Consider the following 17,839-nt stretch of genomic DNA (forward strand, 5'->3'; position numbering starts at 1 on the left):
GGGGGGGGGTTGTTTTGTTTTTGCTGCATTTTTTGTTATATATATAAATTTGTTTTTTTTGTTGTTTTTCAGAATTTTAATAAACAAAGATTTATGCTCCCATGCCCCTCCCCCCCGGTATACTGGAATACTCTTTATTGGGAGGTGTCCCCTGGTAGAGTCAGGTGATCACTGTATACAATGAGGGGGGGCCCCTGGGACCGGGCCCCGCCACACCCTGCAATTATCAGTTTCTCGGTTCGGTGATTGGAGTCACATCTGTCTCCTCCACCTGTCTGCTCCGCACAATCCTTCCGTCCTCCGGCTGGACCTGCACCCGTCTCCAGGTGAGTGAGGGGTAGATTGGGGGGCCACAGGGGCCCCGGGTGTACACGGGGGGGAGGGGGGACATGAGTCTCTCCCACCTGATTCCAGGTAACCATCCCAGAAAGGACAATTCACCGGGATGGATGGGGATCCGGATATCCTGTCCTATGGGAGATGGCAGATCAGGAGCAGCTTCCATCGGAGCCTTCGCTCTGCAGTGAATCCCACTTTCTCTGAACATTCGCTGCAGGTGAATCTTCCAGGCGGCGGTGACCCCTCCCCCCCAGTGACACCATGTAGCATCACGCTTGGGCCCGGGTTATGCGCAAAGGGCGGGGCGATTCAATGGTCAGCCCGACATGTGACAGACGCCGGTTTTGCTGCGGTTTCCCCCCCCCCCCACGTGCCCAGATGTGTGAATTGGTTGGCGTGTTTTTGGGGCGCCATTAATGAGGAATGTCCGGCGGGTCACATTCACCGCTTTCTGCGTCCACTCTGCGTGAATCTGAGCCTCTGATATTCCATCGATGATTTCCCGATCCGTCCCAGGAACTCTGATCGACTTCCCTCGGATCGTTCCCCTTTCCATCGACTTCCCTCGGATCGTTCCCTTTCCATCGCCTTCCCTCGGATCGTTCCCTTTCCATCGACTTCCCTCGGATCGTTCCCCTTTCCGTCGCCTTCCCTCGGATCGTTCCCTTTCCATCAGCTTCCCTCGGATCGTTCCCCTTTCCATCAGCTTCCCTCGGATCGTTCCCTTTCCATCGCCTTCCCTCGGATCGTTCCCCTTTCCATCGCCTTCCCTCGGATCGTTCCCCTTTCCATCAGCTTCCCTCGGATCGTTCCCTTTCCATCGCCTTCCCTCGGATCGTTCCCTTTCCATCGACTTCCCTCGGATCGTTCCCCTTTCCATCGACTTCCCTCGGATCGTTCCCCTTTCCATCGACTTCCCTCGGATCGTTCCCCTTTCCATCGACTTCCCTCGGATCGTTCCCCTTTCCATCAGCTTCCCTCGGATCGTTCCCTTTCCATCGCCTTCCCTCGGATCGTTCCCCTTTCCATCAGCTTCCCTCGGATCGTTCCCCTTTCCATCGACTTCCCTCGGATCATTCCCCTTTCCGTCGCCTTCCCTCGGATCGTTCCCCTTTCCATCGACTTCCCTCGGATCGTTCCCCTTTCCGTCGCCTTCCCTCGGATCGTTCCCCTTTCCGTCGCCTTCCCTCGGATCGTTCCCCTTTCCGTCGCCTTCCCTCGGATCGTTCCCCTTTCCATCGCCTTCCCTCGGATCGTTCCCCTTTCCATCGACTTCCCTCGGATCGTTCCCCTTTCCGTCGCCTTCCCTCGGATCGTTCCCCTTTCCATCGACTTCCCTCGGATCGTTCCCCTTTCCGTCGCCTTCCCTCGGATCGTTCCCCTTTCCGTCGCCTTCCCTCGGATCGTCCCCTTTCCATCGACTTCCCTCGGATCGTTCCCCTTTCCGTCGCCTTCCCTCGGATCGTTCCCCTTTCATCGCCTTCCCTCGGATCGTTCCCCTTTCCGTCACCTTCCCTCGGATCGTTCCCCTTTTCCATCGCCTTCCCTCGGATCGTTCCCTTTCCATCGCCTTCCCTCGGATCGTTCCCCTTTTCCATCGCCTTCCCTCGGATCGTTCCCTTTCCATCGCCTTCCCTCGGATCGTCCCCTTTTCCATCGCCTTCCCTCGGATCGTTCCCCTTTTCCATCGACTTCCCTCGGATCGTTCCCCTTTCATCGCCTTCCCTCGGATCGTTCCCCTTTCATCGCCTTCCCTCGGATCGTCCCCTTTTCCATCGCCTTCCCTCGGATCGTTCCCCTTTCCATCAGCTTCCCTCGGATCGTTCCCTTTCCATCGCCTTCCCTCAGATCGTTCCCCTTTTCCATCGACTTCCCTCGGATCGTTCCCCTTTCATCGCCTTCCCTCGGATCGTTCCCCTTTCATCGCCTTCCCTCGGATCGTTCCCCTTTCATCGCCTTCCCTCGGATCGTTCCCCTTTCATCGCCTTCCCTCGGATCGTTCCCCTTTCATCGCCTTCCCTCGGATCGTTCCCTTTCCATCGCCTTCCCTCGGATCGTTCCCCTTTCCATCGCCTTCCCTCGGATCGTTCCCCTTTTCCATCGACTTCCCTCGGATCGTTCCCCTTTTCATCGCCTTCCCTCGGATCGTTCCCCTTTTCCATCGACTTCCCTCGGATCGTTCCCCTTTCATCGCCTTCCCTCGGATCGTTCCCCTTTCATCGCCTTCCCTCGGATCGTTCCCCTTTCATCGCCTTCCCTCGGATCGTTCCCCTTTCCATCAGCTTCCCTCGGATCGTTCCCTTTCCATCGCCTTCCCTCGGATCGTTCCCCTTTTCCATCGCCTTCCCTCGGATCGTTCCCCTTTCATCGCCTTCCCTCGGATTGTTCCCCTTTCCATCGCCTTCCCTCGGATCGTTCCCTTTCCATCGCCTTCCCTCGGATCGTTCCCGTTTTCCATCGCCTTCCCCCGAATCCGTCGATGTATCAGAATTTCCCGCCTGCAGAGCCGATCGAATATTTTCCCGATCCTCGCAGATCGTCCTCGTGGCGGCAGGAAGGGATGGAGACGGAGATTTGCCGGCCGGGCTTGGAACGCATTGCAGAGTCGATCGGATGAAATCGGTTTTCAGGCGTTTCCTTCTCGTCTGCTGTGTGTGACGCGCCGGAATCACAAAGGACTGGAAAACGATTGATTGATCGCCGGAATTCGATTGATTGTGGGAGCTGAGCTTTGATTGGTCCGTTTTCTCCTTGATTTTGGCACCAGACGCTGTCATGTCAGCTATAATAAAGTTGATTGAATAGTTGGGGGGCGGTAACACATCGCGGGTTTCTGTTCTCAAAAAACAGGTGCAGGACCCCCCTCCCCCCGAGTCACTTCTTGTCTCCGCCCCCCTACCTGCCTCTGAACTGTCTCTTGGTTCCGCCCACCTCCCAGCCCCGCCCCTTTTAGAGAATACAGAACAAAGTATCAATTTTTGGTGCTAAATCATTTGTATGGAATAACAAGAAAATAGACCAACAATAGACCCCCCCAGCAACAATAGACCCCCCGGCAACAATAGACCCCCCAGCAACAATAGATCCCCCAGCAACAATAGACCTCCTAGCAACAATAGACCCCCCAGCAACAATAGACCCCCCAGCAACAATACATCCACAAGCAACAAAAGACCCCCCGAGCAACAAAAGACCCCCCAGCAACAATAGACCCCCCAGCAACAATACATCCACAAGCAACAATAGACCCACCAGCAACAATAGACCCCCCCAGCAACAATTGATCCCCGAGCAACAATACAATCACAAGCAACAATCGCCCCCCCAGCAACAATAGAACCCCCCGAGCAACAATAGACCCCCAAACAACAAGAGACCCCCAGCAACAATAGACCTCCCAGCAACAATACATCCAGAAGCAACAATAGACCCCCCCAGCAACAATCAATCCCCGAGCAACAATACAATCACAAGCAACAATCGCCCCCCCCAGCAACAATAGAGCCCCCGAGCAACAATAGACCCCCCAGCAACAATAGACCCCCAGTAACAATAGACCCCCGAGCAACAAAAGACCCCCAGCAACAATAGACCCCCCAGCAACAATAGACCTCTCAGCAACAATACATCCACAAACAACAATAGACCCCCAGCAACAATAGATCCACAAGCAACATTCGACCCCCCAGCAACAATAGATCCCCGATCAATAATAGCCCCCCCAGCAGCAATAGACCCCCCCAGCAACAATAGATTCCCCTGCAACAATGCTTCCCCCATCAACAATAGTTCCCCTTTAGCAACAATAGTTCCCCCAGCAACAATAGATCCCCCCAGCAACAACAGACCCCCCCAGCAACAATACATCCCCCATCAACAATAGTTCCCCCTCAGCAACAATAGTTCCCCCCAGCAACAATAGTTCCCCCCAGCAACAATAGTTCCCCCCAGCAATAATAGATTCCCCTAGCTCACATAACTGATGTGTCCAGCCAGGGACGCTGACTGTATGAAGGTAAGTATCAGGCTGTCCGGAGGGGATCCATCCAGGTACAGCATCTGCTGAGCGCCTTTACTTGTAATTATCATCTCCGCAGAGCTCACCTGTCACCTGGATACGCCCCCTTTGGGATATTCCGCCTGGATACGCCCCCCCCCGGGATAGTCCACCTCATCGCCCCTGGCCACCAATCACATCCCGGCTTCGGCTCTCTGTCATCCCTCGGATTGGTGGTTGTGGGAATATTTCAGATGGGTGAATGTGACATTCTCTGCAGGTGAACCTCCGAGGTCCATGTGTGTTATATGATGGATTCCCCGGCAGAGAATATTGGGTGAATTCACATTCACTGCCCAGTGAACACGCCGTAATCGTCACATTGTGAATCGTTTGCAGGATGTCCAACAACATGGTGAAGATTGCTGAGGCTCGCAAGGCCGTGGAGCAGCTGAAGATGGAGGTCAATATAAACCGCATGAAGGTAAGTGACCGCGCATGTCCATACGTGAGAGATGAGGGGTGCCGTATCCCTAACAACCAATCACATGGAAGCTTGCAGGACTTCAAGCGTAGCATCAGTTTGGCTAATGAGCTGACAAAAATGACCTCCCCCTCCCAGTACAGAGCTCCTCCTCCATAATACAGAGCCAACAGCTGAGGTCATGTCCCCATGTTCTTCCTTCTAGGTTGAGGTCATGTCCCCATGTTCTTCCTTCTAGGTTGAGGTCATGTCCCCATGTTCTTCCTTCTAGGTTGAGGTCATGCCCCCATGTTCTTCCTCCTAGGATTAGGTCATGTCCCCATGTTCTCCCTTCTAGGTTGAAGTCATGTCCCCATGTTCTCCCTCCTAGGTTGAGGTCATGCCCCCTATGTTCTTCCTTCTAGGTTGAGGTCATGCCCCTATGTTTTTCCTTCTAGGTTGACGTCATGCCCCTATGTTTTTCCTTCTAGGTTGAGGTCATGCCCCTATGTTCTTCCTTCTAGGTTGACGTCATGCCCCTATGTTTTTCCTTCTAGGTTGAGGTCCTGTCCCCATGTTCTTCCTTCTAGGTTGAGGTCATGTCCCCATGTTCTCCCTTCTAGGTTGAGGTCATGCCCCCATGTTCTCCCTCCTAGGTTGAGGTCATGCCCCTATGTTCTTCCTTCTAGGTTGAGGTCATGCCCCCATGTTTTCCCTTCTAGGTTGAGGTCATGCCCCCATGTTCTTCCTTCTAGGTTGAGGTCATGCCCCTATGTTCTTCCTTCTAGGTTGAGGTCATGCCCCCATGTTCTTCCTTCTAGGTTGAGGTCATGCCCCCATGTTCTCCCTTCTAGATTGAGGTCATGCCCCTATGTTCTTCTTTCTAGGTTGAGGTCATGCCCCCATGTTCTTCCTTCTAGGTTGAGGTCATGCCCCATGTTCTCCCTTCTAGATTGAGGTCATGCCATGTTCTTCCTTCTAGGTTGAGGTCATGCCCCTATGTTCTTCCTTATAGGTTGAGGTCATGCTCCCATGTTCTTTCTTCTAGGTTGAGGTCATGCCCCCATGTTCTTCCTCCTAGGTTGAGGTCATGCCCCCATGTTCTTCCTCCTAGGTTGAGGTCATGCCCCCATGTTCTCCCTTCTAGTTTAAGGTCATGCCCCCATGTTCTCCCTCCTAGGATTAGGTCATGTCCCCACATTCTCCCTCCTAGGTTGAAGTCTTGTCCCCATGTTCTTCCTTCTAGGATGAGGTCATGTCCCCATGTTCTTCCTTCTAGATTGAGGTCATGCCCCCATGTTCTTCCTTCTATGTTGAGGTCATGTCCCCATGTTCTTCCTTCTAGGTTGAGGTCATGCCCCCATGTTCTTCCTTCTAGGTTGAGGTCATGTCCCCATGTTCTTCCTTTTAGGATGAGGTCATGTCCCCATGTTCTTTCTTTTAGGATGAGGTCATGTCCCCATGTTCTTCCTTCTAGGTTGAGGTCATGTCCCCATGTTCTTCCTTTTAGGATGAGGTCATGTCCCCATGTTCTTTATCCTAGATTGAGGTCACGTCCTCATGTTGTTCTTCCTAGATTGAATTCTTGTCCACATGTTCCTTGTCCTAGATTGAGGTCACATTCACATTATCTTCTTCCTAGGTTGAAGTCATGTCCCCATGTTCTTCCTTCTAGGTTGAGGTCACGACCCCATGTTCTTCCTTCTATGTTGAGGTCATGACCCCATGTTCTTTATCCTAGAATGAGGTCATGTCCTCATGTTGTTCTTCCTAGGCTGAATTCTTGTCCACATGTTCCTTGTCCTAGATTGAGGTCAAAATTACCTTACATATCTTCTTCCTAGGTTGAGGTCACATCCCCATGTTCTTCTTCCTGAACTGAAGTCATGTCCCCATGTTCTTCTTCCTGAACTGAAGTCATGTCCCCATGTTCTTCTTCCTGAACTGAAGTCATGTCCCCATGTTCTTCTTCCTGATCTGAAGTCATGTCCCCGTGTTCTTCCTCCTAGGTTGAGGTCATGCCCCCATGTTCTTCCTTCTAGTTTGAAGTCATGTCTCCGTGTTCTTCCTGTTAGTGCAAGGTCAGGTCCCTATGTTCTTCCTGCTAAGCTGAAGTCATGTCCCCATGTTCTTCCTCCTAGCTTGAGGTCACGTCCTCATGCTGTTCTTCCTAGGCTGAATTCTTGTCCACATGTTCCTTGTCCTAGACTGAGGACACACTTCCATTATCTTCTTCCTAGGTTGAGGTCAGGTCCCCATGTTCTTCTTCCTGAACTGAAGTCATGTCCCCGTGTTATTCCTCCTATGTTGAGGTCATGTCCCTATGTTCTTCCTACTAGCTTGGGCTCATGTCCCCATGTTCTTCCTTCTAGATTAAGGTCACGACCTTATGTGCCTTCTCCTAGATTGAGGTCACAGTCCCATGATCTTCCTAGGTTGAGGTCATGTCCCTAAGTTCCACTTCCTAGGTTGAGATCACATCCCCATTTTCTTCCTCCTAGGTTGAGATCACATCCCCATGTTCTTCCTCCTAGGTTGAGGTCATATCCCCATGTTCATTCTCCAAGGTTGAGATCATGCCCGTGTTCTTCTTCATAGGTTGAGGTCATGCCCCCGTGTTCTTATTTATTGGTTGAGGTAAAGCCCCTTTGTTTTTCCTCCTAGATTGAAGTCAGTTTCCCATGAGCTTCTTCTTAGGTTGAAGTCATATTCCTGTCTTTTTCCTCCTAGGTTGAGTCCCTGTATTTTTTTGCTAGGTTGAGGTCATGTCCTCATGTTCTTCTTCCTAGGTTGAGGTCATGTCCCCATTTTCTTTCTCCTAGGTTGAGGTCATGTCCCCATTTTCTTTTTCCTAGGTTGAGGTCATGTCCCCATTTTCTCTTTTCTAGATTGAGGTCACGTCCCTATGTTCTTCCTCCTAGGTTGAGGTCATGCCTGTGTTTTCTTCCTCTTAGGTTGTGGTCATGGCCAAGGGTTCTTCCTCTTAGGTTGAGGTCATGTCCCCATGTTCTTCCTCCTAGATTGAGGTCATGCCCCCATGTTATTCCTTCTAGGTTGAGCTCATGTTCCTGTGTTCTTCCTAGGCTGAAGTCACGTCCCCATGTTCTTCTTCCTAGGTTGAGGTCATGTCCCCATTTTCTTTCTCCTAGGTTGAGGTCATGTCCCCATTTTCTTTTTCCTAGGTTGAGGTCATGTCCCCATTTTCTCTTTTCTAGATTGAGGTCACGTCCCTATGTTCTTCCTCCTAGGTTGAGGTCATGCCTGTGTTTTCTTCCTCTTAGGTTGTGGTCATGGCCAAGGGTTCTTCCTCTTAGGTTGAGGTCATGTCCCCATGTTCTTCCTCCTAGATTGAGGTCATGCCCCCATGTTATTCCTTCTAGGTTGAGCTCATGTTCCTGTGTTCTTCCTAGGCTGAAGTCACGTCCCCATGTTCTTCTTCCTAGGTTAGGGTCGTGTAACTGAGTTCTTCCTGCTAGGTTGAGATCATACCCTCATGTTTTTCCTCCGAGATTTAGGTCATGTCCCCATGTTATTCTTCCTAGGTTGAGGTGTGTCCATTTATTCTTACTGGTTCCTTTCCCCCTTTTCTTCCTCCTAGGTTACAGTCATGTCCATTCGTTCTTCCTGATAAGTTGAGGTCATGTCCCAGTGTTCTTCTTGTTAGTATAGGGCAGTGATGGCGAACCTATGGCACGCAGAGCCATCTCAGTGGGCACGCCAGAAGGAAGAGAGGAAGAGAACGCGCTCTCCTGCGCACCTCCGGGGGCGCGCACCGGGCGATCTCCGTGATCGCTGTGTCCTGCGGACACAGCTGATCACGTGACATGGTAAAAGGCCAATCACAGCGGCCTTTTACCACGTGATCAGCCGTGTCCAATGACGCGCTGATCACCGGGAAATGCAAATGCCGGTTCTCGGCTGCACTTTCCTCACGCTGTCAGATCGTGAGGAAAGTACTGCCGAAAACCGGCAGTTGTCAGAGCGGGGATTGGCACCGATCATCAGGGTCACTGATCATCAGTGCCCTGATAATCGGTGCCCACCTGTGCCACACACAAGTTCCGCCCACTTGTGCCCAGGAATGCGCCCACCTGTGCCCAACAGTGCGCCCACCTGTGCCCAGCAGTGTGCCCACCTGTGCCCAGCAATGCACCGTGTGCCCAGCAATGCACCCACCTGTGCCCAACAGTGCGCCCACCTGTGCCCAGCAATGCACCCACCAGTGCCCACCAGTGCAGCCCAGCAGTGCTGCCAGTCAGTGCCACCAGTCAGTGCCCAGCGGTTGTACCAGTCAGTGCCCAGCAGTGATGTCAGTCAGTGCCACCTATCAGTGCTGTCTATCAGTACCCATTATCAGTGTCGCCTATCAGTGCCACCTATCTGTGACACCTCATTAGTGCTGCCTATCAGTGCCACCCATCAATGATGCCCAGCAGTGCCGCCGGTCAGTGCCGTCTGTCAGTGCCTCCAGTTGGTGCTGTCAGTGCCGCTTATCAGTGCCCATCATTTCCTGCATATCAGTGCATCATCAGAGCCTCCTCATCAATGCTCACCAGTGCCGCCCCATCAGTGCTACCTATCTGTGCCGCCTCATCAATGCCCATCAGTGCTGCCTATCTGTGCCGCCTCATCAATGCCCATCAGTGCTACCTATCTGTGCCGCCTCATCAATGCCCATCAGTGCTACCTATCTGTGCCGCCTCATCAATGCCCATCAGTGCTGCCTATCAGTGCAGCCTCACCAACGCACATCAAAGAAGAAATATTACCTGTTTGCAAAATTTTAGAATAGAAGCAAAGGAAACCTTTTATGTTTTTAATTTTTTGCTCTTTTTTCATTTATAGTGCAAAAAATAAAACACCCAGTGGTGATTAAATACCACCAAAAAAAGCTCTATTTGTGTGAAAAAATGATAAAAATTGCATATGGTTACAGTGTTGCATGACCGCACAATTGTCTTTGTTAAGTGCAACAGCACTGAAAGCTGAAAATTGTCCTGGGCAGGAAGGGGGTAGAAGTGCCCGGTAGGCAAGTGATTAATTCCAGTGTTGGCACTTTGAAATAAAAAAGTTTGTTTTGTGTTGCAGTTTGGGCACTCGGGCTCAAAAAGGTTCGCCATCACTGCCCTATAGGGTCATGTCCCCATGTTTTTCCTTCTAGATTGAGGTCATGTCCTCATGTTGTTCTTCCTAAGTGGAGGTCCTGTCCCCCTTTTCTTCCTCCTTGATTGAGGTTACATTCCTATGAGCTTATTCTTAGTTTGAGGTCATGTCCCCAGGTTCTTCCTAGGTTAAAGTCATATACCTGTGTTCTTCCTCCTAGGTTGAGATCACATCCCTGTATTCTTCCTGCAAGGTTGAAATCATGTCTCCATGTTCTTCTTCCTAGGTTGAGGTCATGTCCCTGTGTTCTTCCTGTTAAGTTGAGGTCATGTCCCCTTGTTCTTTTTCTTAGGTTTAGGTCATGTCCCCATGTTCTTCCTCCTAGATTGAGGTTATGTTCCTGTGTTCTTCCTCCTAGGTTGAGGTCATGCCCCTGTTTTCTTCCTCTTAGGTTGAGGTCATGGCCCTGGGTTCTTCCTCTTAGGTTGAGGTCATGTCCCCATTGTCTTCCTCCTAGATTGAGGTCATGTACCCATGTTCTTCCTCCTAGGTTGAGCTCATGTTCCTGTCTTCTTCTTCCTAGGCTGAGATCATGCCCATTTTCTTCCTCTTAGATTGAGCTCATGTCCCCATGTCCTTCCCCTTAGATTGAGGTTATGTCCTGTGTTCTTCCTCCAACATTCAGGTCATGTCCCCTTGTTCTTCTTCCTAGGTTGAGGTCATGCCCCTGTTTTCTTCCTCTTAGTTTCTGTTCATGTCCCCATGTCTTTCCTCCTGGATTGAGGTCATGTCCCTGTGTTCTTCCTCCTAGGTTGAGGTCAAGTTCCCAAGATCTTCTTTTTAGGTTGAGGTCACGTCTGCATGTTCCTCTTCTTCTTTCTAGGTTGATGCCATGTCCTTTTGTTCTTCTTCCTACTGTAGGTTGATGCCATGTCCTTTTGTTCTTCTTCCTACTGTAGGTTGAGGTCATGTCCCCGTGTTCTTTTTCCTAGATTGAGGTCACATTCCCATGATCTTCCTGGGTTGAGGTCATGGCTTTGTGTTCTTGCTTCTGGGTTGAGGTCATGTCCCCATGTTCTTACTCAGACAAAAAAGTAAGCAACAAAACAACCCCTCCCCCCAAAACGGGGAAGACTCTATGAACCGCTTGGTCTTTTTCTTCCATCACATTTCTATGTCCCCATGTTTTTCTTCCTACGTTGAGGTCACTTCCCTGTATTCTTCATGCTAGATTGAGGTCATGTCCCTGCATTCTTCCTGCTAGGTTGTGGTCCTGCCCCAATGATCTTCCTCCTAGATTGAGGTCATGCTTCCATGGTCTTCCTCCTAGATTGAGGTCATGTCCCTATGTTCTTCCTCCTATGTTGAGGTCCTGCCCCTGTGTTCTGCCTCTTAGATTGAGCTCATGTCCCCATGTCCTTCCTCTTAGATTGAGGTTATGTCCTGTGTTCTTCCTCCAACATTCAGGTCATGTCCCCTTGTTCTTCTTCCTAGGTTGAGGTCATGCCCCTGTTTTCTTCCTCTTAGTTTCTGTTCATGTCCCCATGTCTTTCCTCCTGGATTGAGGTCATGTCCCTGTGTTCTTCCTGTTAGGTTGATGTCATATTCCCATGTTCTTCTTCCTAGATTGAGGTCATGTCCCTGTGTTCTTCCTCCTAGGTTGAGGTCAAGTTCCCAAGATCTTCTTTTTAGGTTGAGGTCACGTCTGCATGTTCCTCTTCTTCTTTCTAGGTTGATGCCATGTCCTTTTGTTCTTCTTCCTACTGTAGGTTGAGGTCATGTCCCCATGTTCTTTTTCCTAGATTGAGGTCACATTCCCATGATCTTCCTGGGTTGAGGTCATGGCTTTGTGTTCTTGCTTCTGGGTTGAGGTCATGTCCCCATGTTCTTACTCAGACAAAAAAGTAAACAACAAAACAACCCCTCCCCCCAAAAAAGGGGAAGACTCTATGAACCGCTTGGTCTTTTTCTGCCATCACATTTCTATGTCCCCATGTTTTTCTTCCTACGTTGAGGTCACTTCCCTGTATTCTTCATGCTAGATTGAGGTCATGTCCCTGCATTCTTCCTGCTAGGTTGTGGTCCTGCCCCAATGATCTTCCTCCTAGATTGAGGTCATGCTTCCATGGTCTTCCTCCTAGATTGAGGTCATGTCCCTATGTTCTTCCTCCTATGTTGAGGTCCTGCCCCTGTGTTCTGCCTCTTAGGTTGAGGTCATGTCATCCTGTTCTTTTCCCAGGTTGAGGTCACGTCCCCATGTTCTTCCTGCTGGGTTGAGGTCATGTCTCGTGTTCTTCCTGCTGGGTTGAGGTTACGTCCCCGTGTTCTTCCTGCTGGGTTGAGGTCATGTCTCATGTTCTTCCTGCTGGGTTGAGGTCATGCCCTCATGTTCTTACTATAAAATCATGTCCCCGTGTTCTTCCTGGTAAGTTGAGATCATGTCCCCATCTCTGAGAAGGACAAGGCCACCCCCCACCTGAAGACCCCCACAACCACTGCCCAGGGTTGTGGGGGTCTGCAGGTGGTTGGCTTAGTGGAATTTAAAAATCTCCATTATTATTAGGGGCTCAATGTCAGTGGGGGGGGGGGGGTCACTCTCAGTATGGTGGGTCAGTGTGACGGGTTGCTTATGTCTGTTAGTGATGGTCCTATACAAAAATGTATAAAATATAAAGAACAAGAACGCCTTGCACCCCAAATCAGAGCTCAGAGCACCCCAAATCAGAGCACCCCAAATCAGAGCTCAGAGCACCCCAAATCGAGGCACAGAACACCTCAAATCAGAGCTCATAACACCCCAAATCAGAGCTAAGAACACTCCAAATCAGAGCACCCCAAATCAGAGCTAAGAACACTCCAAATCAGAGCACCCCAAATCAGGGCACAGAACACCCCAAATCAGAGTTCAGAGCACCCCAAATCAGAGCTAAGAACACTCCAAATCAGAGCACCCCAAATCAGGGCACAGAGCACCCCAAATCAGGGCACAGAACACCCCAAATCAGAGTACAGAGCACCCCAAATCAGAGCACAGAGCACCCCAAATCAAAGCACAGAGCACCCCAAATCTGAGCTCAGAACACTCCAAATCAGAGCACAGAGCACCCCAAATCAGGGCACAGAGCACCCCAAATCAGAGCACCCCAAATCAGGGCACAGAGCACCCCAAATCAGAGCTCAGAACACCCCAAATCAGAGTACAGAGCACCCCAAATCAGAGCACAGAGCACCCCAAATCAAAGCACAGAGCACCCCAAATCTGAGCTCAGAACACCCCAAATCAGAGCACAGAGCACCCTAATCTTTATGGGGGGGGGTCACTCTCAGTATGGTGGGTCAGTGTGACGGGTTGCTTATGTCTGTTAGTGATGGTCCTATACAAAAATGTATAAAATATAAAGAACAAGAACGCCTTGCACCCCAAATCAGAGCTCAGAGCACCCCAAATCAGAGCACCCCAAATCAGAGCTCAGAGCACCCCAAATCGAGGCACAGAACACCTCAAATCAGAGCTCATAACACCCCAAATCAGAGCTAAGAACACTCCAAATCAGAGCTAAGAACACTCCAAATCAGAGCACCCCAAATCAGGGCACAGAGCACCCCAAATCAGGGCACAGAACACCCCAAATCAGAGTTCAGAGCACCCCAAATCAGAGCACAGAGCACCCCAAATCGGAGCTCAGAGCACCCCAAATCAGGGCACAGAACACCTCAAATCAGAGCTCATAACACACCAAATCAGAGCTAAGAACACTCCAAATCAGAGCACCCCAAATCAGAGCTAAGAACACTCCAAATCAGAGCACCCCAAATCAGGGCACAGAGCACCCCAAATCAGGGCACAGAACACCCCAAATCAGAGTTCAGAGCACCCCAAATCAGAGCACAGAGCACCCCAAATCAGGGCACAGAGCACCCCAAATCAGGGCACATAACACCCCAAATCAGAGTACAGAGCACCCCAAATCAGAGCACAGAGCACCCCAAATCAAAGCACAGAGCACCCCAAATCTGAGCTCAGAACACTCCAAATCAGAGCACAGAGCACCCCAAATCACAGCACCCCAAATCAGGGCACAGAGCACCCCAAATCAGAGCTCAGAACACCCCAAATCAGAGTACAGAGCACCCCAAATCAGAGCACAGAGCACCCCAAATCAAAGCACAGAGCACCCCAAATCAGAGTACAGAGCACCCCAAATCAGAGCACAGAGCACCCCAAATCTGAGCTCAGAACACCCCAAATCAGAGCACAGAGCACCCTAATCTTTATGCACATAGCAGCAATATTATGCTTTTTATGGAAATGTATTTCATTCAGCCAATGATGAGGGTTATCCTGCTGACTGTATCAATGTTACCATTATATATATACAGAGCCTTGAAGAAGTTCCTCCCCCGAAATGTCCCCCATGTTGTCATGTGACCACCAGAACCGTCCGTGTGTATGGATTGGGATTGGATGTGATGGACACAAAGTGGCAGATAATTGTGAAGTGGAAGGAGAATGAGAAATGGTTTCCAACATTTGTGGCCAATAAATCTGTGAGAAGTGTGGAGACATTTGTATTCGGCCCCCCGGAGTCAGTACTTTGTAGGACCCCCTTTGGCTGCCATTCCAGCTGCAAGTCTTTTTGGGGATGTCTCTTTGCACATCTAGAGAGGGACATTTCTGCCCGTTCTTCTTTGCAGAATCCCTCAAGCTGTCAGATTGGATGGAGAGCGTCTGGGAACAGCAATTCTCAGGTCTGGCCACAGATCCTCCATTGGATTTGGGTCTGGACTGTGATTGGTTCATTCTAACCCATGAAGATGCTTTGATCGGAACCATTCCATTGTAGGTCTGGCTGGATGTTTCGGGTCGTTGTCCTGCTGGAAGGGGAACCTCCGCCCCGGTCTCAGGTCTTCTGCAGGTTCTAACAGGTTTTCTTCTAAGATTGCCCTGTATTTGGCTCCATCCATCTTCCCATCAACTCTGACCAGCTTCCCTGTCCCTGCTGAAGAGAAGCATCCCCACCATATGATGCTGCCACCACCATGTTTCACGGTGGGGATGGTGTGTTCAGGGGGATGGGCGGTGTTATTTTTCCTCCACACTTTTAGGCCGTAAAGTCCCATGTTGGTCTCCTCTGACCAGAGCCCCTTCTTCCACGTTTGCTGTGCCCCCCACATGGCTTCTCACAAACTGCAGAAGGGACTTCTTATGGCTTTCCTCCAACAATGGCTTCTTCTTGTCACTCTTCCATAAAGGCAGATTTGTGGATGACTAATAGTTGTCCTGAGGACAGATTCTCCCCCCTGAGCTGTGATCTCTGCAGCTCCTCCAGAGTTCCCATGAGCCTCTTGGCTGCTCCTCTGATGAATGCTCTCCTTGCCAGGCCGGTCAGTTTAGGTGGACGGCCATGTCTTGGTAGGTTGGCAGTTGTGCCGTACTCTTCCCATTCTCGGATGATGGATTGAACACAGTGCTCCGTGAGATGGGCAAAGCTCGGGAGATTGTTTTATAACCTAACCCTGCTTTACACTTCTCTACAACTTTATCCCTGACCTGTCTGGTGTGTTCCTTGGCCTTCATGATGCTGTTTGTTCACTAATGTTCTCTAACAAACCTCTGAGAGCTTCACAGAACAGCTGGATTTATCCTGAGATCACATGACACACCGAGGGGGGGGGGGCTCTATGTACTAATCAGGTGACTACTGAAGGCAGTTGGTTCCACTAGATTGTAGTTAGGGGGATCAGAGTAAAGGGGGCTGAATACAAATGCCGCCACACTTCTCACAGATTTATTGGTCACAAATGTTGGAAACTATTTCTCATTTTCCTTCCACTTCACAATTATGTGCCACTTTGTGTCGATCCATCACATCCAATCCTGGTTCTGGTGGTCACATGACAACATGGGGACATTTCAGGGGTGTGAAGACTTTTCCAGGCTCTGTATATACTGTCTCCCTGTTACCATATACTATGATATATATTGGGATTCCTCTTGGCCGTGATGCAGATCCCGGACGCATGGCGGTCTGCCATTGATGTGATAAAACTCCGCCCACCTTCCCCTGACAGGACGATTCTGGGGGGCGTACTCTGTGAAGGGCGGAGCTGATTCAGGCGTTCCCGGTGTTTATTTTCCAGTTGTTTTATGTTCAGCAGTAGACCTGCACTGACTGAGTTGCATTGTGTGTCACCTCTCTCTTCCCCCCTCCAGGTGTCTGCGGTGGTCTCCGACATTATGACCTTCTGCCAGTCTCATGCCGTCTCCGATCCGCTCGTTGCTCCGGTTCCGGCAGCGGAGAATCCATTCCGGGACAAGCGATTGGTCTGCATCCTACTGTGAGATCCTTCCAGCCTTCCCCCTCCCCTCCCCCGCGGAATGTCTGGAAGTTCACATTGAAATAAATAAAAGTTGTCAGCTCCTGGCTGTGTCTGGTGTCGGGTTCTGTGTGTCGGCCAATCACCGGAGGGACCGCCCCTTCATGGTGACTCCATTATATTGTTACATTGTTATCACTCAGATAGATATTATGGGGGCATTATATGTCTATGGACTGTGAATGGGATGCTGGGGCGCCGCCTGCTGGACACTGCCAGTACTGCGTCTCCTCCCGGTGGACTGGGGCGCCACCTGCTGGACTCTACCAGTACTGCATCTCCTCCCGGTGGACTGGGGCGCCACCTGCTGGACTCTGCCAGTACTGCGTCTCCTCCCGGTGGACTGGGGCGCCACCTGCTGGACTCTGCCAGTACTGCGTCTCCTCCCGGTGGACTGGGGCGCCACCTGCTGGACTCTGCCAGTACTGCATCTCCTTCCGGTGGACTGGGGCGCCACCTGCTGGACTCTGCCAGTACTGCGTCTCCTCCCGGTGGACTGGGGCGCCACCTGCTGGACTCTGCCAGTACTGCATCTCCTCCCGGTGGACTGGGGCGCCACCTGCGGGACTTTTCCAGTACTGCGTCTCCTCCCGGTGGACTGGGGTGCCAACTGCTGGACTCTGCCAGTACTGCGTCTCCTCCCGGTGGACTGGGGCGTCGCCTGCTGGACTATGCCAGTACTGCATCTCCTCCCGGTGGACTGGGGTGCCACCTGCTGGACACTGCCAGTACTGCGTCTCCTCCCGGTGGACTGGGACGCCACCTGCTGGACTCTGCCAGTACTGCATCTCCTCCCGGTGGACTGGGGCGCCACCTGCTGGACTCTGCCAGTACTGCATCTCCTCCCGGTGGACTGGGGCGCCACCTGCTGGACTCTGCCAGTACTACGTCTGCTCCCGGTGGACTAGGGCGCCACCTGCTGGACTCTGCCAGTACTGCATCTCCTCCCGGTGGACTGGGGCGCCACCTGCGGGACTTTTCCAGTACTGCGTCTCCTCCCGGTGGACTGGGGCGCCACCTGCTGGACTCTGCCAGTACTGCGTCTCCTCCCGGTGGACTGAGGCGCCACCTGCTGGTCTCTGCCAATACTGCATCTCCTTCTGGTGGACTGGGGCGCCACCTGCTGGACTCTGCCAGTACTACGTCTCCTCCCGGTGGACTGGGGTGCCACCTGCTGGACTCTGCCAGTACTGCAATGCCTCCTGGAGGACTGGGGCGCCACCTGCTGGACTCTGCCAGTACTACGTCTCCTCCCTGTGGACTGGGGCACCACCTGCTGGAATTTTCCAGTACTGCGTCTCCTCCCGGTGGACTAGGGCGCCACCTGCTGGACTCTGCCAGTACTACATCTGCTCCCGGTGGACTGGGGTGCCACCTGCTGGACTCTGCCAGTACTGCGTCTCCTCCCGGTGAACTGGGGTGCCACCTGCTGGACTCTGCCAGTACTGCAATGCCTCCTGGAGGACTGGGGCGCCACCTGCTGGACTCTGCCAGTACTGCGTCTCCTTCCGGTGGACTGGGGCGCCACCTGCTGGACTCTGCCAGTACTGCATCTCCTC

At 51.6% G+C, this 17,839-nt stretch overlaps 1 protein-coding gene across 1 annotated transcript; it reads left to right on the plus strand.

Moving 5' to 3' along the window:
• Window positions 1-230: 230 nt before the first annotated feature.
• LOC149429094 (guanine nucleotide-binding protein G(I)/G(S)/G(O) subunit gamma-8-like) lies at window positions 231-16,327 on the plus strand. The gene is made up of 3 exons (XM_089666738.1): window positions 231-326; window positions 4,736-4,820; window positions 16,117-16,327. The coding sequence occupies exons 2-3, from the start codon at window positions 4,737-4,739 to the stop codon at window positions 16,243-16,245; spliced, it is 213 nt and encodes a 70-aa protein (XP_089522864.1). The 5' UTR covers window positions 231-326; window position 4,736; the 3' UTR covers window positions 16,246-16,327.
• The last annotated feature ends 1,512 nt before the right edge of the window (window positions 16,328-17,839 follow it).

The sequence above is a fragment of the Staurois parvus genome, unplaced genomic scaffold (assembly GCF_062004578.1).
Source record: "Staurois parvus isolate SC_StPar_1 unplaced genomic scaffold, SC_StPar_1.0 ptg002810l, whole genome shotgun sequence".
Classification (NCBI taxonomy): domain Eukaryota; kingdom Metazoa; phylum Chordata; class Amphibia; order Anura; family Ranidae; genus Staurois; species Staurois parvus.

Excerpts from the sequence above, each read along its gene's own strand:
- LOC149429094 (XM_089666738.1), top strand. The coding sequence starts at position 4,737 with ATGTCCAACAACATGGTGAAGATTGCTGAGGCTCGCAAGGCCGTGGAG. Across the intron at positions 4,821-16,116 it reads TCAATATAAACCGCATGAAG|GTGTCTGCGGTGGTCTCCGA; the intron begins GTAAGTGACCGC and ends TCCCCCCTCCAG.